Source organism: Odontesthes bonariensis, chromosome 14 (genome assembly GCF_027942865.1).
Source record: "Odontesthes bonariensis isolate fOdoBon6 chromosome 14, fOdoBon6.hap1, whole genome shotgun sequence".
Taxonomy (NCBI): Eukaryota; Metazoa; Chordata; class Actinopteri; order Atheriniformes; family Atherinopsidae; genus Odontesthes; species Odontesthes bonariensis.
Genome location: NC_134519.1, coordinates 36,319,550 through 36,344,197, shown reverse-complemented (window position 1 = coordinate 36,344,197; position 24,648 = coordinate 36,319,550). Strand labels below are relative to the sequence as shown.

Genomic DNA, 24,648 nt, shown 5'->3' with positions numbered 1-24,648 from the left:
TTTTCATTCCAAACATCAGCCTCAGAATCTGGACTCTGTGATGGAGAACTACTTAGACATAGATTAAATTTCGCTCATAAGAACTGTGTACTTTGTGACGGGGACTTCACAACATCTCCTCTACTCCTGTCTTCATGGCAATCTCTTTTAGATATTAGCAAATTAGCAATTAGATACAAATGGAATTATATTTGAACACACAATGCAGGTTAAAATATATTTTTTTTTAGATACCTAATTTATTCTTGGTTAAAAAAAAAGAAAGAACAAACATATATAAATGTAAATATATCTAAATGAAACCCTCATCAATGACCTTTTTAGGAGAATTGTCACTGCATTACAGTGACATAACACACGTCTGTATATATGTATATGTATATACATGTATATATATGCATATGCTCAAAAATGATGTGACGTGATTAAAAGAAACCGTCTTGGGTATGAGCAGGAGCTGTCTGTGGTGCTGAACAGCAGGAGCTGTCTGTGGTGCTGAACACCAGTATCCCTGTAGAACCGGGCTCCTTGCGATCTGAAATGTCCCGATCCACATGACGAGCTACTTACTGGATGGTAGGCAGGGAGAAATGTTGAGAAATGGGAAATGTTGTTTGCCCTCGATAGGTAATGTTAACGAGAGTCTATTGGTACTGTCAAACGGCCTGCAAACCGTTAAAAGATAGAGGGGGGGGGGGGGGGGGGGGGGGGGATGATGTCATGGTTTGTAGTGTGAGCCATAGAAGAAGCAGATGGTTGCAACCTTCCTCCTTACCTACCGTTTCTTTTTTTTTTCATTCCAAACATCAGCCTCAGAATCTGGACTCTGTGAGGGCAAGTCAGACAGAATGAAGAAAACAACTCGGAAATACCCCCCCGAAGGCTGAATTTACCACCAAGATTAGTTCCAATTAAAAGGTGATATGGACCAATATGCCGGAGCGAGCACGGGTCTACGTTCAGGGCTAATTTGTGTTTTCATCGTGTATAATGCCCAGACGGCAGAGTGGAGGAGCTAGTCCTGTCCAGAAAGGAGGAGCAGCAGAGCCGCGCAGGAGGGTGTCGGCGAGCAGCGGCAAGGGTAAAAGACAAGTGGACCCAATGATCGAAGGGGAATAGTGTCATCATTTTTCTGTATTCTCATAATGGCAGCTAAATCGGATGGGGTCCTTAAGATAAAGAAGAGCGACGTGGCCTTCACCCCCCTGCAGAATTCCGAACACTCCGGCTCGGTGCAGGGGCTCCACCCGGGCGGAGCGCCCGACTCTGCCTGCACAGGGGACGGGGACTTCGTCAACGGAGAGTCGCGGTGCTGCGGCGGGGGGGGCTCCGGCTCGGCGTGCCTTCGCCTGGGCAGGGAGCAGCAGAGGTACACGGTGTGGGACTGCTTGTGGATCGTTGCCGCAGTGGCCGTGTATCTGGCCGATGTGGGCACCGACGTGTGGCTGTCGGTCGATTACTACCTCCGCCGCGACTACTGGTGGTTCGGCTTGACGCTCTTCTTCGTGGTGCTGGGTTCGTTTTCGGTCCAGCTTTTCAGCTTCAGATGGTTTGTCCACGACTTCACTGTGGAGGACGGAGCCGAATCCGGCGTCGATTGTTCTCACATGGATGGGAAGAAACTGCTGAGCGGCTCGGCCTCACACGGGGATGTTACCGCTCAACACCCACCGACCACGCCACAAAGACAGGCGTCAACCGCCAGCAAGAACACCACAACCACCAGCACCACCAGCGCCGTGCTGGGCGGCCGGAGCCGGAAACCATCGCCTTACTACACCTTCTTTGTCTGGTTCGGCCAGTCCGTCATCCACATCCTCCAGCTGGGTCAGATATGGAGGTAGGATGGAAAGGGAGTTGTGTGTGGATAAATGTGCGAATGCATTTCTGTGTGTGGGATTAATGAAGGAATCAGCACAGGGCAGCTCCTACACCATGGTGGTCTCAGGGTGATGCCAGCTCCCACAGTTGCCATTTTTCTTCCCTTTTACAGGGTCCACACACAAATCCAGCAGTGTACATGCTTTATGAATCCAGACTGACATAAATAAGACTTGCTTTCCATATAAACCGGATATGTCAGCCTGGACAGATGCATAGAGGAACTGCCAGATGCATGAAATTCTATGTAGTTTCACGGCCAACATGCACAAAGGTTGACAAGCACTTAGGCCTTATTTTTGCTCAGATTTAGGCCTTAAACAATGCGACCGCAGGCTCCTCTTTCATCCTAGTCTTTGTAAATCATAAGTCCTGTGCCAACAGGATTTCTACTTCCATCTTTGGTCATGAATTGCTTCAAACACTCCCTCATCCATTTGCAAACAGTGTTGCTCCATAACACATGACCAGACATGTTCACAAGTCATTTTTAACAAGTCCAAGTCAAGTCTCAAGTCTTTGTGTTCGAGTCCAAGTCAAGTCTCAAGTCTTTGTGTTCGAGTCCAAGTCAAGTCTCAAGTCTTTGTGTTCGAGTCCAAGTCAAGTCTCAAGTCTTTGTGTTCGAGTCCAAGTCAAGTCTCAGGTCTTTGTGTTGGAGTCCAAGTCAAGTCTCAGGTCTTTGTGTTGGAGTCCAAGTCAAGTCTCGAGTCTTTGTGTTCGAGTCCAAGTCAAGTCTCAGGTCTTTGTGTTCGAGTCCAAGTCAGGTCTCGAGTCTTTGTGTTCGAGTCCAAGTCAAGTCTCAGCTCTTTGTGTTCGAGTCCAAGTCAAGTCTCAAGTCTTTGTGTTCGAGTCCAAGTCAAGTCTCAGGTCTTTGTGTTCGAGTCCAAGTCAAGTCTCGAGTCTTTGTGTTCGAGTCCAAGTCAAGTCTCAAGTCTTTGTGTTTGAGTCCAAGTCAAGTCTCAGGTCTTTGTGTTCGAGTCCAAGTCAAGTCTCGAGTCTTTGTGTTTGAGTCCAAGTCAAGTCTCAAGTCTTTGTGTTCGAGTCCAAGTCAAGTCTCAAGTCTTTGTGTTCGAGTCCAAGTCAAGTCTCAAGTCTTTGTGTTCGAGTCCAAGTCAAGTCTCAGGTCTTTGTGTTGGAGTCCAAGTCAAGTCTCAGGTCTTTGTGTTGGAGTCCAAGTCAAGTCTCGAGTCTTTGTGTTCGAGTCCAAGTCAAGTCTCAGGTCTTTGTGTTCGAGTCCAAGTCAGGTCTCGAGTCTTTGTGTTCGAGTCCAAGTCAAGTCTCAGCTCTTTGTGTTCGAGTCCAAGTCAAGTCTCAAGTCTTTGTGTTCGAGTCCAAGTCAAGTCTCAGGTCTTTGTGTTCGAGTCCAAGTCAAGTCTCGAGTCTTTGTGTTCGAGTCCAAGTCAAGTCTCAAGTCTTTGTGTTTGAGTCCAAGTCAAGTCTCAGGTCTTTGTGTTCGAGTCCAAGTCAAGTCTCGAGTCTTTGTGTTTGAGTCCAAGTCAAGTCTCAAGTCTTTGTGTTCGAGTCCAAGTCAAGTCTCAAGTCTTTGTGTTCGAGTCCAAGTCAAGTCTCAAGTCTTTGTGTTCAAGTCCAAGTCAAGACTCAGGTCTTTGTGTTCGAGTCCAAGTCAAGTCTCGAGTCTTTGTGTTCGAGTCCAAGTCAAGTCTCAAGTCTTTGTGTTCGAGTCCAAGTCAAGTCTCAGGTCTTTGTGTTCGAGTCCAAGTCAAGTCTCAAGTCTTTGTGTTCGAGTCCAAGTCAAGTCTCGAGTCTTTGTGTTCGAGTCCAAGTCAAGTCTCAGGTCTGTGTTCGAGTCCAAGTCAAGTCTCTAGTCTTTGTGTTCGAGTCCAAGTCAAGTCTCAGGTCTTTGTGTTCGAGTCCAAGTCAAGTCTCGAGTCTTTGTGTTGGAGTCCAAGTCAAGTCTCAGGTCTTTGTGTTGGAGTCCAAGTCAAGTCTCGAGTCTTTGTGTTCGAGTCCAAGTCAAGTCTCAAGTCTTTGTGTTCGAGTCCAAGTCAAGTCTCAGGTCTTTGTGTTCGAGTCCAAGTCAAGTCTCAAGTCTTTGTGTTCGAGTCCAAGTCAAGTCTCAGGTCTTTGTGTTCAAGTCCAAGTCAAGTCTCGAGACTTTGTGTTCGAGTCCAAGTCAAGTCTCAAGTCTTTGTGTTCGAGTCCAAGTCAAGTCTCAGGTCTTTGTGTTCGAGTCCAAGTCAAGTCTCAAGTCTTTGTGTTCGAGTCCAAGTCAAGTCTCAAGTCTTTGTGTTCGAGTCCAAGTCAAGTCTCAGGTCTTTGTGTTCGAGTCCAAGTCAAGTCTCGAGTCTTTGTGTTCGAGTCCAAGTCAAGTGTCAGGTCTTTGTGTTCGAGTCCAAGTCAAGTCTTGAGTCTTTGTGTTCAAGTCCAAGTCAAGTCTCAGGTCTTTGTGTTCGAGTCCAAGTCAAGTCTCAGGTCTTTGTGTTCGAGTCCAAGTCAAGTCTCGAGTCTTTGTGTTCGAGTCCAAGTCAAGTCTCAAGTCTTTGTTCGAGTCCAAGTCAAGTCTCAGGTCTTTGTGTTCGAGTCCAAGTCAAGTCTCGAGTCTTTGTGTTCGAGTCCAAGTCAAGTCTCGAGTCTTTGTGTTCGAGTCCAAGTCAAGTCTCGAGTCTTTGTGTTCGAGTCCAAGTCAAGTCTCGAGTCTTTGTGTTCGAGTCCAAGTCAAGTCTCAAGTCTTTGTGTTCGAGTCCAAGTCAAGTCTCAGGTCTTTGTGTTCGAGTCCAAGTCAAGTCTCGAGTCTTTGTGTTCGAGTCCAAGTCAAGTCTCGAGTCTTTGTGTTCGAGTCCAAGTCAAGTCTCGAGTCTTTGTGTTCGAGTCCAAGTCAAGTCTCAAGTCTTTGTGTTCGAGTCCAAGTCAAGTCTCGAGTCTTTGTGTTCGAGTCCAAGTCAAGTCTCGAGTCTTTGTGTTCGAGTCCAAGTCAAGTCTCAAGTCTTTGTGTTCGAGTCCAAGTCAAGTCTCAAGTCTTTGTGTTCGAGTCCAAGTCAAGTCTCGAGTCTTTGTGTTCGAGTCCAAGTCAAGTCTCGAGTCTTTGTGTTCGAGTCCAAGTCAAGTCTCAGGTCTTTGTGTTCGAGTCCAAGTCAAGTCTCGAGTCTTTGTGTTCGAGTCCAAGTCAAGTCTCAGGTCTTTGTGTTCGAGTCCAAGTCAAGTCTCGAGTCTTTGTGTTCGAGTCCAAGTCAAGTCTCAAGTCTTTGTGTTCGAGTCCAAGTCAAGTCTCAGGTCTTTGTGTTCGAGTCCAAGTCAAGTCTCAAGTCTTTGTGTTCGAGTCCAAGTCAAGTCTCAGGTCTTTGTGTTCGAGTCCAAGTCAAGTCTCAAGTCTTTGTGTTCGAGTCCAAGTCAAGTCTCGAGTCTTTGTGTTCGAGTCCAAGTCAAGTCTCAAGTCTTTGTGTTCGAGTCCAAGTCAAGTCTCAGGTCTTTGTGTTCGAGTCCAAGTCAAGTCTCGAGTCTTTGTGTTCGAGTCCAAGTCAAGTCTCAAGTCTTTGTGTTCGAGTCCAAGTCAAGTCTCAAGTCTTTGTGTTCGAGTCCAAGTCAAGTCTCAAGTCTTTGTGTTCGAGTCCAAGTCAAGTCTCAGGTCTTTGTGTTCGAGTCCAAGTCAAGTCTCAAGTCTTTGTGTTCGAGTCCAAGTCAAGTCTCAAGTCTTTGTGTTCGAGTCCAAGTCAAGTCTCAAGTCTTTGTGTTCGAGTCCAAGTCAAGTCTCAAGTCTTTGTGTTCGAGTCCAAGTCAAGTCTCAGGTCTTTGTGTTCGAGTCCAAGTCAAGTCTCAAGTCTTTGTGTTCGAGTCCAAGTCAAGTCTCAAGTCTTTGTTTGTGCGACTCGAGTCGCATGACTTGAGTCCCCATCTCTGCACATTACACATACCAAACAACAAAATCAGATTCAAACAACACTAAAATGCCGTTTGAATCTATGTTGATCAGAAACAGGATGTTTGTTAGGGTTGATTTTGGATTGATGCTGTTTTAACTTCCAGTAGATTCTAAAAGTTAGTGCACAGAATATTTAGAGAATGTTGATCAGATTTAACTATATTACAATACTGATTCAGCTCCATGTTTTCAATATTCAAACTATTCAACAATCAACTCCCAAAGGATTTTTAACCTTTACCAGAGATCAGACCCAATATGACTCGATATTGAATCAACAACTTTTACAGTCGAGTATTGTAATGAAAGCAACGGCACTGAGTGGAGGTAGAGATGAGACACAAAATGTGTTTCAGTTCAGAATAAAAGTTGGCTGCTGCTCCTTAATAATCGGTATATAGGCAATAAAATGATGATTCTGAGCAGAGAAAACAGTTGAGGGGAACATTTTAACGTTAAAGTGTGTTTCAGATTATTTTCTTATGCATGTACATCTTTTCTTTAAAAATGGCACCAGGTGTCAGTCACTGCTGCTGATGCCGGGGCTCGTTTTCCGTTTGCAACAACTTCCAAAAACAAGTATTTCAATTAACGTTTTTTCAAGATTTACAGGGTCACTCTGACAAGAGCCACATTACTGTAGTTACATATTGTGATTCACTAAAGATAAAAAAGGGAAAGGTGCAGCATCCTGCAGACCCTAAATCCTGACGGGGGTCTTGGCTTTGATTCTTCTTAAATCTTAAATCCTTGCTGTTTGAGTTGTATGCTGAAGGTCATTGTCATCATGAAGGGTGAGCCTCCTTCCCAGTTTCAATTATCTTGAGGACTGAAATAGTTTTATATACATTTATTATTATAATTATTATTCTTATTAGTAGTAGTAGTAGCATTCCTTGGCCACTTTCCCATGACAGTGGAGTGGTCCTATAAACAGAAATTCCAATCTTTTCAGTGGAGCTTTGCAGCTTCTTCATCCAGTTACCACTCAGAAATGCTCTTGTTGTCTGATTCAGAAATTTTGGTGGTCTGGCCTTTGTTGAGGTTGTCATGGTAGAATTATAATTTATTTTTATTTTTAATTGTGCTCAGAGCGATATTTAGAGTTTTGGTTATTTCTAATAACCCAGTTGGAATCTTTACTTTGTTGCTGACCTGTTTGGAGACCTCTTTTGTCTTCATTGTGCTGAATTCTCAGTGGTGCTGCAGACCCCGGGGTCTTTTACAACAGGTGTATGTATTATATGCTGAGAACGATGTGACCACTGAAGGTATATGGCAATACCAGAAAATAAATCGGGGCTTCAAAGCATAGGATGATTACATATGTATTACAAATTACTTTTTTTTAATCTTTTTTTTAATCTTTTTAATTTGTAAAATATTTCTTTCTTCTTTGCACAGTACTGTGTAAAAAAAAGTCACTCATTACTGTCCAGCATTGGCAAAGTTTTTGCACACAATTTGTGTAAACCTTGATCATTGCATTCTGTGGAATACTAAAAACATTGAATGCACTTTTTCTCTTTTATTATTTCCTCTTTTTTAAATTCTTTTTCTTCACATATCACCCCGTCTCGTGTCCTCAGCTTTGTCAGGCTTAAAGAACTTAAAGCTCTTGGTTTGATTCCATCTTTTTAGACTGAACCTGAACAAAAAGTTCTTCCATTTCATGTTTCATTCTAGTTCTGGTCACTTTTAGCTTTTCTAGTTTTGTCAGCATTTTGGCTTTTGTTTTCTCCAGTTTAGTTTTTATGTATTTCTGTATTTCTAACTCTTTTGTGGAGTTAGTAACGAATCAGTTTAAGTTCCTTCAACCTCCAGTCTTCTTCTTAGTCTGCATTTAGGTCCTCATACATCATTCTCCACAAATTGTAACACCTGCATAATTGAAAGTTTGGTGCAATATTATTGTCAGAGCAGGAGTTCTTTGGAAAGATGTAAGGGAAATGTATCTTGTCTTTGCATCACCCTCATTCCTCTTTTATCTGAGTGGTCACGCCATTATATGCATAGCGAGGGATTTGGTAGCCTTGTTTCATCACAAACTGCACTCTTTATGTCATGCAATCTTTAATGGCCAGGCTGACATTTATCCTCTGATGGAAAAAAAAAAGACTATTCAACAAAACCCTCCCTCTCTCGCAGCCATCTTCAGAGTAATGTGCTCCTAAACTTCATGGAGACACCATACAGCAGAGGAGTAGTAGCTACTATATCACATGAAAACAAAATGAGATGATCTTGTGAAAGCAGATTCATATTAGGTCTTTCCTCATCAACCTTTTAGTAATAAGCTCCTGTTACTACAAAAAAAAATGAAAGATAAATAAAAACAATTCAGAAACATGTCTACAAAGTGTTAAGTGACAAAGATTTCTATCAGATTAAGTTTGCAAAGCCATGATAATTAAGCTACAACAAATCAATATAACATACTGAATCTGAATGTTTCCTTAAATATATATATATAAAAAAAACATTTAAGGTTACTGTCCAGATACGTAGTAGTGGGCTTGTTAACATTTGCATGAGGGTCTTGGTTGTCTTTTTTGCTCATGTATTGAACATGTAAAGATCTTATCTTGGTTTTGAATCCTGGTGTACCTGGAATATTGTATTATGTAAACACCTTATCTAGTTTTTCACATTATCAGAGTCCTGGGTATTATGATTAACATGTACAAAATGGATTTTCAGCAAAGGTGGTAGCTTTTATAAAATGCTAACAAACACTTAAATCTATTATGTCCTAATTTGCTTTTCTTCAGCAGACACGAATACTTTCTGTCTTTACGAAAGCATCCTCCGAAGGCTTTTTTTTTTTTAAGCAAAGATGGCTTGTAGCTCGTCACTTTCGGCCAAACTCAATCTGAGGTGTGGGAGGAATTTGGGAAAACTATGGAGAAGTTTGGGGGAACAGTTGTCCTTGTCAGTTGTCCAAGCTCTTCCATTTTATTTGCCAGTAAACCCACATTCCCAGTGACGATCAAGGGAAGAAATTGTTTAAACTTCCCTCTTCTTGCTCTGAATTGTGCTTCTGTCCAACACCTATAACATCCCCTCTTCAACTTGTCTGGATTATGGGGGTCTTATTCCAGACTTTTGGACTTTGGAAATCTCAGTTAGCTGTTCTCACATGAAAACAACTTTCCTGCCAGCATGATGATCTCAGAATGACCAGCAGAACTGATGCCAGCACCACAAACCAGCATCTTTTTTTTCTTTTTAAATCATTGGGCCTAAGATAATCTTCAACATATCACCCTGAGATTGATTTTTGGATTCAGAGTAGTAGAATGAAGGAGGGAAGTAACACGTTGGGGTAAAACTGAGAAACTAGAAGCAGCTGAATTATGACGTATGAATAGATTTTCCTTGTCTTGCCTAGAGAAGCACAACACTTATAGAAGCCTACAGTATGCCAAAGAAAAGCCATCAGCAGATCGCTGGCAGGGACCTTCAAACCTACCTGTTGCAACAGAGGTTTCATGCCTAATGTCAGTGTTGGGAGTAACGGCATTTAAGTATAACGGCGTTATTTTTCCAGTAACAGAGTAATCTAATTAATTACTTTTCCCATCGTTACAACGCCGTTATCGTTACTGAGAGTATAAAGTGGCGCATTTCTACAATTTGGTTGTAGGCTTTCGGCTACACATCAGCTGCACGCTGCCTGGAGAGAGCAGGGGTGGGGATGATGACACCGTTGCAAATGCGATGATGATTGGCTGGGTGGTCACGCTGTCTCACTGCACGCGCTGACGACTAAACACACACAGAAGACAGTGAGAATGGCGACGAGCCAGGGAAGTTCAAAGGTAGCGTTCTCTAACTGGAAGTACCGGCACTACTTCTCACTCGTGGAGATAAAAGGCAAGAATGTGTATGTAACATGCACGCTATGCCCAGGGAAAAAAACTTTATCCACGTCTGCCTCAAGTAACTCAAATCTAATGAGGCACCTCACATCAACCCATGCGAATATGAAGCACTTGTTCCTTCTGCAGCAGCTAACCCAACCCCAAGCCCAAATACAGCTAGCTAACCCAACCCCAGGCCCAAATGCAGCTAGCTAACCCAACCCCAAGCCCAAATACAGCTAGCTAACCCAACCCCAGGCCCAAATGCAGCTAGCTAACCCAACCCCAGGCCCAAATGCAGCTAGCTAACCCAACCCCAAGCCCAAATACAGCTAGCTAACCCAACCCCAAGCCCAAATGCAGCTAGCTAACCCAACCCCAGGCCCAAATGCAGCTAGCTAACCCAACCCCAAGCCCAAATGCAGCTAGCTAACCCAACCCCAGGCCCAAATGCAGCTAGCTAACCCAACCCCAAGCCCAAATGCAGCTAGCTAACCCAACCCCAAGCCCAAATGCAGCTAGCTAACCCAACCCCAAGCCCAAATGCAGCTAGCTAACCCAACCCCAGGCCCAAATGCAGCTAGCTAACCCAACCCCAAGCCCAAATGCAGCTAGCTAACCCAACCCCAAGCCCAAATGCAGCTAGCTAACCCAACCCCAAGCCCAAATGCAGCTAGCGTAAGCCCCAGCGAAGGAGGCGGAGCCACTCGAAAACAAACAACACTCCATTTTTTGGGTCAGAAACGAGTGACCACCATCACCATTTTATATTCAATATTTATGTTTTTATTTCTATGCATCATATGGCAGGCTGCAATCTATTGAGTTCAAATAAAAACCTAATGTTCTAAATGACTGTATATAGTGTTTTTATTCTTCAATCAGTTAATATAAACATATTTGATGTTAAAGATGTTATAGAACGTAACAGCGTTATAGAACATAAAAATAACGCCACAGTTACTTTGCTGAGTAACTAATTACTTTTACAATGTAGTAACTGAGTTACTAACTCAATTACTTTTTGGGAGCAGTAACTAGTAACTGTAACTAATTACTTTTTTAAAGTAACTTGACCAACACTGCAAATGATCCAGTGCTATAGACCCTTTACTCCACATCACCCAAGGTCTCAAAAGGATGTCTCTATCCCAGCCAGGACTCCAGCGACCACCATCAACCGAGAAACACAGGGCACCCCCTCCTCCTCCTCTTACATCATCTGTCCTGGCAGAGCAGGACACAAGGGGATGTGCAGGATGTTCAAGGAGCAGCACAACATCCAGAGTTCAAAACAAAGATAGCACTGTTCAAACCAAAGATACCATGCCATGATGTGTTCAGGGTCCCTGCTATAGAAGTCCGACTTCTGACAGCTGTTCTGAGAACAAGCTGGGGCCCAATAGGATTCCTGTATTAGTTAGTAAAAGAAGGAATCGAAAACAGTCAACCTGCTGGGGGAATTTATCTAATCTGTTATCGGTACCACGTACAACTCAGAATACAACAGAGACCGGTGTAAACTCCACAAAGCTAGCCTTACTTAATATTAGATCTCTGTCCAATAAGTCACTGTTAGTTAATGACTTCATAATTTCACACAATTTAGATTTTCTTTTTCTGACAGAAACATGGTTAACAGAGAGCCCAAGTGCTACTGTTCTTAATGAAGCAGCCCCCCCAAACTTTAGTTTTATGGATAAATGCCGAAATGGGAGGAAAGGTGGGGGGGAGGCTGCCTTATTTAAAGATACATTCCAGTGTAAAGAGATATCATTTGGTGATTTCACTTCTTTTGAATATCTGAGTTTTATTTTAAAGGGTGTTCCTAAAATCCTGTTCTTAATCATTTACAGATCTCCAGGATACTGTGCAAGTTTTATTGATGATTTTTCTGAATTATTGTCTGTTATTTCGACTGATTTTAACCATTTTATCTTGACCGGGGATTTTAACATTCACATGGATAATATGACGGATGGTACTGCCAAAGAATTTTCTTCTGTGCTGGACATGTTTGGTTTGTGGCAGCATGTAACAGAACCAACCCACCTTCGAGGTCACATTCTGGACCTGCTCATTTCTAAAGGTGTTGATATTTCTTCTGTTGTTGTTACTGATTTGGCCTTGTCTGACCATTTTTGTATTTTATTTGATTTACATATTACTCAGAATGTTCAAACAACCAGCTTCTCAGTTAAGAAGAGGTATATCAATGAGAAAACAAGTGCTCAGTTTAGGGAGGCCATAGCTATGTTACCAACAATGAGCGCAGAGTCTGTTGAAGGAATGCTGGATCATTTTAACTTGAAAATTTTTAATGTAATGGAAGCTGTTGCACCGATAAGAATCAAGAGCACCTTGATCAAACAGAAAACCCCATGGAGAAACACCACTACGGTCAAAAATCTGAAAAGAGAATGCAGGAAAGCTGAACGTAAATGGAGGAAAACAAAGCTTCAGATTCACTATGAGCTATACAAAGAAAGCCTGCGTAGTTATAACAATGAGCTGTGCAAGGCCAGACAGCTGCATTTATCTGAAATGATTAATAAGAATGTCAACAATTCTCGAACTCTGTTTGCTATGGTTGAAAAACTCACAAATCCTCCTAAACAGTCAAACCCAGACCTCCTCTCCACTGAGAAATGCAACGAATTTGCCCACTTTTTTAGCCAAAAAATCAAAACAATTAGACAAAACATTCACGCAACACAGACAAACAAGAAAACTAATCTGTGTCTAAAACCTAGAAATAACTCTGACGTTATGTCACAATTTAATATTGTTAATTTAAAAATCCTAGAGGAAACAGTTCGGCAGCTGAAATCAACAACTTGTTCTCTGGACATAATACCGTCCGACTTTTTAAAAACTGTTTTTACCTCAGTAGAAAGTGATCTCCTACGAATAGTTAACAGCTCACTGGCATCAGGCATTTTTCCCAAGTCACTAAAGACAGCTGCCATTAAGCCACTCCTAAAGAAGAGAACTCTAGACGCCTCTATGATGAACAACTACAGACCTGTCTCTAATCTCTCTTTTATATCCAAGATTATTGAGAAAGTTGTATTTAACCAGCTCAACGACTTTCTGAATGAAAGTGGAAGTCTTGATAAGTTTCAATCAGGCTTCAGACGTCATCACAGCACTGAAACAGCTCTGGTCAAAGTGTTAAACGACATTAGGTTGAATACTGATTCTGGTAATGTCTCAGTCCTGGTTCTGTTGGACCTCAGCGCTGCGTTTGATACTGTAGATCACAGAATCCTGTTGCACAGGCTGGAAAACTGGGTTGGACTTTCTGGAGCGGTCCTTAACTGGTTCAGGTCCTACTTAGAAGGCCGGAGTTATTTTGTTACTATTGGCAGCTATGAATCTGAGCGAGTGGCCATGACTTGTGGAGTCCCCCAGGGGTCAATTCTTGGACCTCTTCTGTTTAACTTGTATATGCTCCCTTTGGGTCAGATATTGCAGAACTTTAACATCAATTATCACAGTTATGCAGACGATACACAACTTTATGTGTCTCTGTCACCGGACGACTGCAGCCCAGCTGACGTTCTGTGTCAGTGTCTGGAGGAAGTAAACACCTGGATGAGAGAGAATTTTCTACAATTAAATGAAGACAAAACTGAGATCATTCTGTTTGGGAGCAAAGAGAAGAGGGTCAGCGTTGGTACATATCTTGAGACTCGGGACCTTATAATCACTGACCAAGTTCGTAACCTCGGAGTGTTGATAGACTCAGATCTGACTTTCAGCAGCCACATCAAAGCTGTCACCAAGGCAGCTTTTTACCACCTCAGAAATATCAACAGAATTAAAGGTTTCCTCTCCCAAAAAGACCAGGAGAAACTCATCCATGCATTCATCTCCAGTAGACTCCATTACTGTAACGCTCTTTTAACTGGACTTCCCAAAAAGAGCATTAAACATCTGCAGCTCATCCAGAACGCTGCTGCTGGAGTTTTAACCCGGACTAAGAGATCTGAACACATCACAGCAGCTTTAAAATCTTTACACTGGCTTCCAGTCAGTCACAGAATAGATTTTAAAAGCCTGCTGATGGTTTACAAATCCCAGAACGGTTTAGGCCCAAAATACATCTGTGATATGTTCAGAGAATATAAAGCCAGCAGAGCTCTTAGATCCAAGGACTCAGGTCAGCTGGTCCAGTCCAGAGTCCAGACTAAACATGGAGAAGCAGCATTTAGCTGTTATGCTGCAAACAAGTGGAACAAACTGCCAGTGGAGATTAAACTTTCACCAGATGTAGACATTTTTAAATCCAGGTTAAAAACATTTCTTTTCTCATGTGTCTATGCATGAAATATCTTTTAACTTATCTAGACTGTTGCCTGATTTTAAATTCATTTAAATGATTTTAATTGTTTCTCTTTATATTATTTTATGTATTTTTAATGCTTCTTGCACTCCCTGCTGCAATGCTTTTATTTTATGTAAAGCACTTTGAACTGTTTGTACATGAAATGTGCTATACAAATAAATTTGATTTGATTTTGATTTGATTTATAAATACCATTAGGTTTTGTGATGGAATTACAACAAAATGCTTAATGAAATATCCATTTAATAACCAGAATAACCAGATTTCTGTGTTGCTGGATAAAACAGAGATAATGTGCTGCAAATGGCATAAAGTGTCAGTTTTGATGGTTAAGGGTTTAATGACCTTACTTTTCAGTGGATACAAGTCAACCAGTAAGAACTGGGACACATTCAGGAACTGTTTGTTGTTTGACTACAACCTCTGAGTGGAAGGTTAACTTATCTGAACTTATCTGTAGACTCAGAAAGGCTGTCACCACATACTTTGTGTTAGCTTTGTCAGGGCTATCTGTCCTGGAACAGGCAACAGCCTTCATGTCCAGATTTCATTTTCAAATTCTTTTCCAACAATGGAATTTAATTTCACAGCCCATTAGCCTGCTGCCAAATGGGTGCCGCATGTTGATGATATTTCACAGCGAGAGAAAGAGAAGCAGCAACAGAGAATGATACATAGAGATAGAAATTTAGGCTACAGACAGAGTGAAAGTGATAATGAACTCACTTCATTAAAAGAACTCTTGCCTCAGGTAGAGTTGGGTTGCTTGGAATTGTGTATACTCATGAGAGAATGTTCCAGTTTTCTTTTGTGATGAAACTGCATGCTGAAACAATATTTAGACTATTTTTTCTAAAAAGTATTCAGACTGTTGTAGTTTCTATTTTGTACCATTTTGAAATTCTCTTGTCACTCACATTTCAGTAAGTTTAATTTACACTTTGCATTCTTTACCAGAAACCTGTATTGAGTTGAATATCCAATTGCACTGCTTGTTTATTAATGATCAGCCATTACTCACTCAACACACAGTATTCAGTCACCCTGCAGCAGTTTGTCTTCCTATAACTATGACTTTACAGCCATTTCTTTACATTTGTTCTAGTCCTGAAGCAGGATTGCTGTTTCCTGCTTCTGAAGAGTGCAGATGTGTCTCTGTTTCCTCCTGCTGCTTAATGCTTTATTCGCTTTTAAATCATTCTAATTCTGTCCACAAGTCTTGGATATAATTTTATTTAAGTGTATAATTATTTAAAGTGTATAATTGTAAACGGTATTAGCCCTCCTGTTTACAAAGAGAATCGGACAGAACAATGGGCCTCATGCAACAACCGTTCGTACGCACAGATTTGTTCTTAAGTCGTGCGTACGAGTGATTTAAGAGAATTTGCGCATTCACCAATCTTTTTGTATTTTACGTTTTCTTTCAGGTACGAACAGAATTCACGAGTGATCCAGACCTGTCGTAGGAGTTTCCTAAAATAGTCCGCTGTTATTCCAATCAAGTTTGCTTGACTAATGGATTGTATATTTAACCAGCGTCTAACTTGCTACTTTTGGATGCCTTAGCGCATGTGTGCTCCGAGACCGTGTAGACAGACAAATGGCTGACATCGTGATTTAGATTGCCAAGGACTGTGCTGCTGCAAATATGCAGCTTGCTAGAGCCACAACTCCAGAGAGAAACACGCCGATCAAACCCAATTCCACCACACGTCCAGGTCCTCACCACCCTTGGACTTTTGGCCACTGGAACCTTTCAGAGGGAAATTGGAGACAGATCGGAGGTGTCCCAGTCCTCTGTGAGTCGTGCGCCCCCCCTTGGTCATCAAAGCTCTCATCAGTTTATCACCCATGGTACATCAGATTCCCATACACCGCTGTCCAACAAGTACAAATTAAGAGGGACTTTCATGCCTTGGCTGGACTGCCAAACATAATCGGAGCAATAGACTACACACATATACGCATCAAAGCACCCGTGCCTCTGTCGTGGAGCGCACTGAGCTGAAGGCCAGGTGGGTGTGTCTCCATACAGCGGGGGGCAAACTGCTCTATAGCCCAGGGAAGGCATGCCAGATTTGCACAATATTGCCATGAACGAGGGTCTCCACCTGAACCAGCCCAGGCAGACCAGAAGGTGTGGTGCCAGAAGACCCCCCTCATGGACCACCCCATCAAAGAGCCATCATGATGAGGCAACAGCTGATTGCACGGCTTTAGCTGCAGTCATCGAGCGCCTGGCCATGGCGAGACGTTTTTTTTTTTTTTTTTAAGCCATTTTCATATCAAACCATTTCTTCTTTATTTTGGTGACATTATGAACTACAGGTGACACGGAATTAACAGCACTCGTAATAACTTCCCATTTCATGGCTTTAGCAGGTCCTGTAATTCCACTGCTGACACTGCTAAAAATGACAGATTTTCCTTTTTGGATCACTGAAAGCAGAACTTCAGTCTCAGAGCCTCTAAAGCTGTTCCTTTTGCGCCTTGATGCCATTTTCATGACTCAACACTTCCTGCCACAGGAGAGAGGAAGCACAGCCTTATATGGTATCATTTTGGGCGTGGAGTATGCAAATGTTCTTTCCTCGTGTACGTGCACTTAAATGCACACAGGTGGCATTCATCATTTACGCAGGTCGGTTACACACTTTTTCCGAGTTAAGAGCGTTTGTTGAATCTGACGTGGCGTGTTCATACCAGACCATCGTACGAAAAGTGAGAGAAATTTAGAATAAAAATAAGAAAATGTTCTTGCATGAGGCCCATTGTCTCCTAACCCTGCAGTATCAGTGAGCTGCACACAGTGTGAGCTACTCTCTGTGAGGATAACACAGCTCGAGAAGAGGATTGAAACGCTGCAAGACATTCGTAACGACGAGGAATTTATTGACTCTATTATAGCTCCTGTGCAGGCTGTGGAGCCTTCATGTGACAAAGGACTAACTCAGATCTTTCTACACGGGATCACAGCTGATGTGGAATCTCACACTGCAGACCTGGCTGACACACTTCCCTGGATGTGTCCAAATGACACTGGAATATCTGGTGAAGCTCCCAAACCGGACGGTCCGACTGACATCTCCTACTGGAACAGTGTTGGTGAACTTTTCAGCAGACTTCTTGGCCTGAACACATGGTTGTCAAATGAATGCATCGCCCATGGGATTAAGTTCATTGATAACTTTAATATCTTTTGGAACTGTAAGGAGCGTTTCAGACCTGATGGCATGCGTCCGAATCGAGCTGGATGGAGATTACTTGGTGCACACTTACGTCATGGTGTTGTCAGGGTGGGGTTAAGGGAAGGACACGGTTGCGGACTTAAGAAAAGAAAACTGGATTTATTCACCAAAAAACAAAGTAACAACACAAAGAGCCGGAATCAAAAAACGTAATTGAGGAAAAAACAAACAAAAACACTTGGCATGGCATAATATATAAATACTTATCTTGGACAAAAATTGGTAGCATGGGTGAGTAGACAGGAAGGGCACGAAACCAAGGCAAGGTAAGCAAACAAAGGCAAAGATCCCACCCACTGAGAGGGGAGACTGGAAACTAAATAGGGAGTGAGAGTGATTGGAGAGTGAGTGCAGCTGAGGCAAAAAACACAGGTGAAGTGAGTGAAACTAATGAACTGGTAAGTGAAGGGAAACTAAAACATGGCAAAACTAAAAACTAAACATGGACTAAGAACCAAAAACGTGACCTAAAACATGAAACTAAAAACAAGAGTCCATGGATGTGACAGCTGTTGGGAAGGCAAACCCAAACATGACTGTACAGATTAGACTGAAGGACACAGCAGCGAGGCAAACAACCCCCAGCCCTCCCCCCTCACCAGACCCTTTACTCCACATCACCCAAGGTCTCAAAAGGATGTCTCTATCCCAGCCAGGACTCCCGCGACCACCATCAACCGAGAAACGCAGGGCACCCCCCCTCCTCCTCTTACATCATCTGTCCTGGCAGAGCAGGACACAAGGGGATGTGCAGGATGTTCAAGGAGCAGCACAACACCCAGAGTTCAGAACAAAGATAGCACAGTTCAGAACAAAGATACCATGCCATGATGTGTACAGGGTCCCTGCTATAGTAGTCCTACTACTGACAGCTGTTCTGAGAACAAGCTGGGACCCAATAGGATTCTTGTATTAAGCCCGATTGGCACGGGATAAATATTACCAATGGATCACTGGTAATTCGCAACTACCCCCGCACCTCTGTATTTTTTTGTGGCGCATTCGGACGGGACAAGCAAAAGTCTGTAATGTACTGAAATCACAGACATCATGAGCGGATATTCCGTAATTGTCGTAACTTCCTGTTTTGCCCCGTTGTACCTGGTTGCATTCACAAACACACAGGTGTGCGTTCAGACGGGACTTAAATTACCACAGGACGTCTGTGTTTCGCCGAAACACAGTAGGTAATTCACGGTGGAATTATTACCCCACAAATCACGGACATGGCACATTCGCACAGGACTAAGAACTCAGACATTCTCCGCAATTATTCCGAATTACGGGGGGGTCCATAGGTAATACAAGTCCCGTGCGAATCGGGCTTTAGTTAGTAAAAGAAGGAATCGAAAACAGTCAGCATGCTGGGTGAATCTATCTAATCTGTTAACGGTACCACGTACAACAATATCTTTAGCCCGATTCGCACGGGACTTGTATTACCTATGGACCCCCCGTAATTCGGAATAATTGCGGAGAATGTCTGAGTTCTTAGTCCTGTGCGAATGTGCCATGTCCGTGATTTGTGGGGTAATAATTCCACCGCGAATTACCTACTGTGTTTCGGCGAAACACAGACGTCCTGTGGTAATTTAAGTCCCATGTGAACGCACACGTGTGTGTTTGTGAATGCAACCAGGTACAACGGGGCAAAACAGGAAGTTACGACAATTACGGAATATCCGCTCATGATGTCTGTGATTTCAGTAAATTACAGACTTTTGCTTGTCCCGTCCGAATGCACCACAAAAAAATACAGAGGTGCGGGGGTAGTTGCGAATTACCAGTGATCCATAGGTAATACTTATCCCGTGCGAATCGGGCTTTAGTTTTATTTTAAAGGGTGTTCCTAAAATCCTGTTCTTAATCATTTACAGATCTCCAGGATACTGTGCAAGTTTTATTGATGAATTTTCTGAATTATTGTCTGTTATTTCGACTGATTTTAACCATTTCATCTTGACCGGGGATTTTAACATTCACATAGATAATATGACGGATGGTAATGCCAAAGAATTTTCTTCTGTGCTGGACATGTTTGGTTTGTGGCAGCATGTAACAGAACCTACCCACCTTCGAGGTCACATTCTGGACCTGCTCATTTCTAAAGGTGTTGATATTTCTTCTGTTGTGGTTATTGATCTGGCCTTGTCTGACCATTTTTGCATTTTATTTGATTTATTGATCACTCAGAATGTTCAAACAACCAGCTTCTCAGTTAAGAAGAGGTACATTAATGAGAAAACAAGTACTCAGTTTAGGGAGGCCATAGCTATGTTACCAACAATGAGCGCAGAGTCGGTTGAAGGACTGCTGGATCATTTCAACTTAAAAATTTGGAATGTAATGGAAGCTGTTGCACCGATAAGAATCAAGAGCACCTTGATCAAACAGAAAACCCCATGGAGAAACACCACTACGGTCAAAAACCTGAAAAGAGATTATGATTTACTTTTTCTCTTATTTCTTTCAATTGTGATTTTGCCACTTGTGCTTGCAGGGAAATTAATTCCTTTTTCTCTTGTTCCCGTTCTTCAATTTCATTATCAATGTATTGAGTGACATGAGCTGCCCAGACTGAATGGGTCATGTTTTTTAATCCAACCACTTGTTTTGTGTAGATTGCACAGAGGGAGACAGTGATGCTTCCACTGCTCCTCTAAATAGCATCTCAATGGTGTCACTTACAGCTGGATCTTCACCAGTTCTATCCTGCCATAGCTCTCTTACCCGGAGTAAATAGGCTGCCCCTCTCTCATCTCCATTAGGTGGTAGTCGACACAGTTCAGCTGACCTCATGTGTACAGGGAACTTTTCTCGTATTAGTGGCCATAACAAGTACACAAGCTGATGTAGGGGCGTACTGTCTAGGGCCGTATCAGTTTGTCAGCGTTGCTCAATTTCTTTCAACATGCCCAATGACGTGCATGAGGCGAATACTCATCTGAAATCACCTAGGGCTGGGACTATTCCAGCACATGCTTCTAGAAATGCCTTAATCCATGGTGCGCCCCCTATATTTATGTCTGGTAACTGGGATGTAATCATTACAATGTCCTGCAAGGAGAATGGATTATACGTGGTAGTAGTGCGACCATCACCTGTAGTTGCCATTACCAATGGCATCTGATGATGACTGCCACGGGTGTCTGTGCACGAGTGAATATTACCACTATCAGGTTTCTGAGCAGGGACATGTGGCAGATTATGGTATCGTGACTGTTCAGTACGATTTGTCCACTCACTTGGTCTGTTTTGCTCAAATACAGAAGTTAGGCCATGTACAGAGGGACCAACATTTGCAGCCCCTGATCTAGTCATGTAGACAGGTTCAGATGGTGTTGCCTCTGATTGGGTTTCTAGTGACCGTGATTCAAATATGTCAGTTGAGTCTTCGGAGATGGGTGGTTCCACTAGAGTACTAGTGATGAATGGATTAGTGCCGTTTCACTCTTCTGCCTGTTTGTGAGTCATTATCTCCTGGAAATGAAGCTGTTTCCAGTATACCATTTTAAATAAACACTAATTTACACATCATAGGAGGTGTATTCTGAGTGTTGGTTAATACCTTTGAAGTAGTAGGTTTAGTTTGGGGTATCTGTTTTTGGAGAGCATCTAATAGCATGCGGGCCTCAGCTTAAGGAGGTGGCAGCCTGTCGGCTTCTCCTTGGTTGCAGTTATGCTGGGCGGAGGTGTCTTATCTTATAGCTTGGTAGGATGTGTCTCTGGAGAAGATAACATCTTGACTGGCATTTGATGTGGTAGTTGGGCAGGGGCCTGTGTCTGAATAGAGAATTTAACTTCTCCTAAAAAACACTGACAATTTGCCAGAAATATTTCAGCTTTTTTCTGCCATCTAGCAAAGGTGTCAAATAATACCGACCCCAATGAGCCGGGTTTACATGTTTTCCACTCATCAACACTTGTTTGTGACATATTTAGGTATTTTTACACGTGTTAGTCAGAATGGGTGAATGGCGCCATGCCCGAGTGGGGACCCACCAAGAAGCTTCTACACGGAGCCTTTTACTTTGCGCTTGATTGCTGGGGGTTCTCCCAGTCTGTTCACTCGTTTTAATTCACCAATCTCTGTAACACCATAACTAAACTTCCCCTTTTTTTCTATTCCAATGCCCCCCTTTTTAAAGAACCACTTGAGATCTGTGTCAGTGTCAGGAATTCTCGATCAGTCTCAACTGTTCGATACACTTTCACGGACACAGTAAAATATCAACCAAGTAGCAAACCACCCCACATTTTCATGAGAAATAACAAACTTGGGCCTGTGTCCTTATTCAGAGAACACTTGAGCTCCTTGCAGCTGTTTATTTTACATTCATTGCCTGAAGCGGCAAAAGCACAAAAGTTTTTATTTTCAATACAATTTAGAAGACAACCCTCAGGGGTTATTCATTTATCTCATGAATTTGACATCTTTTATTTTTCCAAATCACTTTCCCTCAATGTGACTTTGTGTTTATACTTTACATATGACCTTTCAGTTGGACCAACAGACAGTAATTTTGTCCTTTGATTTAGTGATCTGAGGACATCATTAATCAAACATTTAATTAAGCATGTCCAATGTGCAGAAATTTCACATACGCTTATACCAGAGGTTTTCTGCTCACCTTGTGTTTTAGGCGCCTTGAATTGTCTGAAAAAGGGTCTCCTCCAATCAACTCCAGCGGTCCTCCATCAGTTACGATCTCAGAGTCAGCCAATCCAGGTCACGGCACCAAATTGTTAGCCCGATTCTTTCATTGGAAGCCCAAGAACAAGCTGGAGAAATCTGGACTCGGAGTGACGGAGCTCCCGCAGGAAATCCGTCAGACTGAGCCCCGATATATCTGGAAATATTTCATATCTGTCTTCTTCACCTTTATCTCACAGGTTGTACTTACATGCGACCAAGAATAATTGGCCAGTTATTTGTGACATGAGCAGGCCAACCACCGTCCACGTCCACGTTCTTTGGATGAGATAAACAGCGTGTGTGTGTGTGTTGTTTTAGGCGTGTTAGTTAGTCCCACAGTAGTGCTGGCCTGATGGTGTTGAAACACTGATGGAGCACTGGAGAGAAAAAAACAGGTGACAATTGAGCTCATTGAAGGGAGACAAATTATCGTATCACACACTCTAATGGCAGGCTGGTACGCAAGCTGCAGCGGCTCCATGGACGAGCTCACCAGGGGGCGCAGCTGGGCAAGGATCAGCTGCTCCAGAGCCTTCATTTGGTGTGGTGTTAGTGCCACAGGCCGGTAGCAGCTAAGGTTCCTGGGGTGCAGAGTCTTAAGCACGGGAACCAAGCAGGATGTATTCCACATATGTTTTTCAGCCATCACTTCGCCTTAATCTTTTTGAGCTGGTTTCTCACCTAAAGAGACACGATGGACATCACCACTTCTTTCTTTATCAAATATGATCTCTGACTCTTCCAGGTTTTTGTGGTCTTTGCTTGATCCCTGATAGTCTAGTTTAGTTTTTGGAGTTTTGCCCTCTGGACTGGGCTGGGTTCTCATCTTTGGCCTGCTCCTTTTGTCTGTAAGGTTTGCCACTTGAACTGTCACTGGTGTTAGACCCAAGGTTTGTTTGATGAATTTGCCTTTTCTTGACCTCCGTCTGGTCTGTTTCTGGTCTTAACTCTGTCTCTTCATAGTACAGGGCAGCAATCAGGGCAACATGATCCCCTGTGCTCCAGTCATACTGCTGCCTGGATGCCAGTCAGAGGTTTCCTGTGTTTCTGTTGTCTTTGAGCTGGGCTGTCTGCATAGTGCTCTACTTTGTTTTCTGCTCTCCTAGAGTAAAGCTGATTGCCCGGCTCTCCTGTGTCTCTGACTTCCTTGAGCCACAATGATCACTTGGGATTTTCAGTATTCCTGTTTCCCTATAACCAGGCTGTTGCCAGGATCTCTGACCTTTCTTTTTTCCTCCCCAGATAGTTTAGTTATTCTCAAACAGACCATGGAATATTTTTTTTCTTTCTGCCTTTAAATGCAGTCTTTCAATCTATGTTGTCATTGGATGTGTGTAAAGAGTGGCTTATGGCCAGCTGATCTTTGAAAGTAATTCTAGGTCATGACACAAAGAGTATCACTCATTCACTGGAACCAGCAGAATGGCTTATTGCGATTTCAGATTACACTACAGTGACACTTGTGTTGTTTGAAATGATGTACCTTGAAAATGATTGGAAACAGTAATCATCTGTGCCAGTGAATATTTGGATGTTACCCTCAGTCATCCTGGGTGATTCCAACATTTTAAAAAGGAGTATAAGGAGAGTGTGCACAGTTCTCTTTGATATACTGTGCTGTGATGTGTAACCTTACTCAGTTGAATGTGAGATCGCTAGTATAATATTTTTCCCATGTTTCTACCAGGTATTTTCGTACCATCTACCTGGGATTACGAAGTCGTCAGAGTGCTGAAACAGAGCGTTGGCGTTTCTACTGGAGGATGGTGTATGAGTTTGCAGATGTGAGCATGTTGCATCTACTGGCCACCTTTCTGGAGAGCGCTCCACAACTGGTGCTGCAGCTGTGCATCATCATACAAACACATAAGCTCCAAGCTGTTCAAGGTAACACAAATGCACAAACACTGCTGTGACAACTCTGTGCTCACAGATCCCTACAAGTCATAACTTGGGCTTGATCATTTTTCTCACTTAATCATCAAAGCATTTAACTATTGATTCCATATCTCAAATTCTTGGGAGTCTGTTATTGAATAACCTTGATATTTTCAATTTTCAATTCAATTCAATTCAGTTTATTTATATAGCGCCAATTACAACAAATGTCATATCAAGGCACTTAAATAATATGGTCCAATTCAAGCCAATTGGAATTCAATTCATTGTAATCATAATTCATTTCAAAATGAATCCTATTCATTCATATAGAGACAATTCAAAAACAGTTTCCTAGCTAAGGAAACCAACAGATTGCACTGAAACTTGTCTTCAGTCCAATCTCCGGTCCTGAGCGTGCCTGAGGCGACTGTGGAGAAACGACTCCCTTTGAACAGGAAGAAACCTCTGGCAGAACCAAAACCAGGAAGGGTGGCTTCTGAACCACGACCTTTTCTACTCAACTCAACAGGGATTTTGTGTCATTTTTCAAGCATTAGTTGACATTTGGAAAGCCCAGTTAGCTGTTCCTGGTTGTAAACAACTTTTCAGTTGACATGTTAACTCATCATAGCAGATGATATCTGACGTACGAGGAAAATTCACTCAAGCAGCACGGCTTCAACACCAGCGCAGAAAAATCTCTCAATCTTTTCCATGTTTTCTGGCTTATCTGCAGTATATCACCTTAAACTGAGACTTTTTCTACAATCTTTTCATTTACATGCTACAGTGGGTGGCAGAATTTCAACTGTGAGCATTTTAAAAGTAGAAGTTACCATGCCTCAAAC

At 42.6% G+C, this 24,648-nt stretch overlaps 1 protein-coding gene across 1 annotated transcript in view; it reads left to right on the top strand.

Moving 5' to 3' along the window:
- Positions 1-744: 744 nt before the first annotated feature.
- Positions 745-24,648, top strand: part of xkr4 (XK related 4) — a 37,421-nt gene continuing 13,517 nt past the window's right edge. The window contains exons 1-2 of the mRNA XM_075484204.1: positions 745-1,840; positions 23,607-23,806. Of these exons, the coding sequence (XP_075340319.1) occupies positions 1,146-1,840; positions 23,607-23,806 (895 nt within the window). The 5' untranslated portion in view covers positions 745-1,145. The remainder of the gene's footprint in view (positions 1,841-23,606; positions 23,807-24,648) is intronic.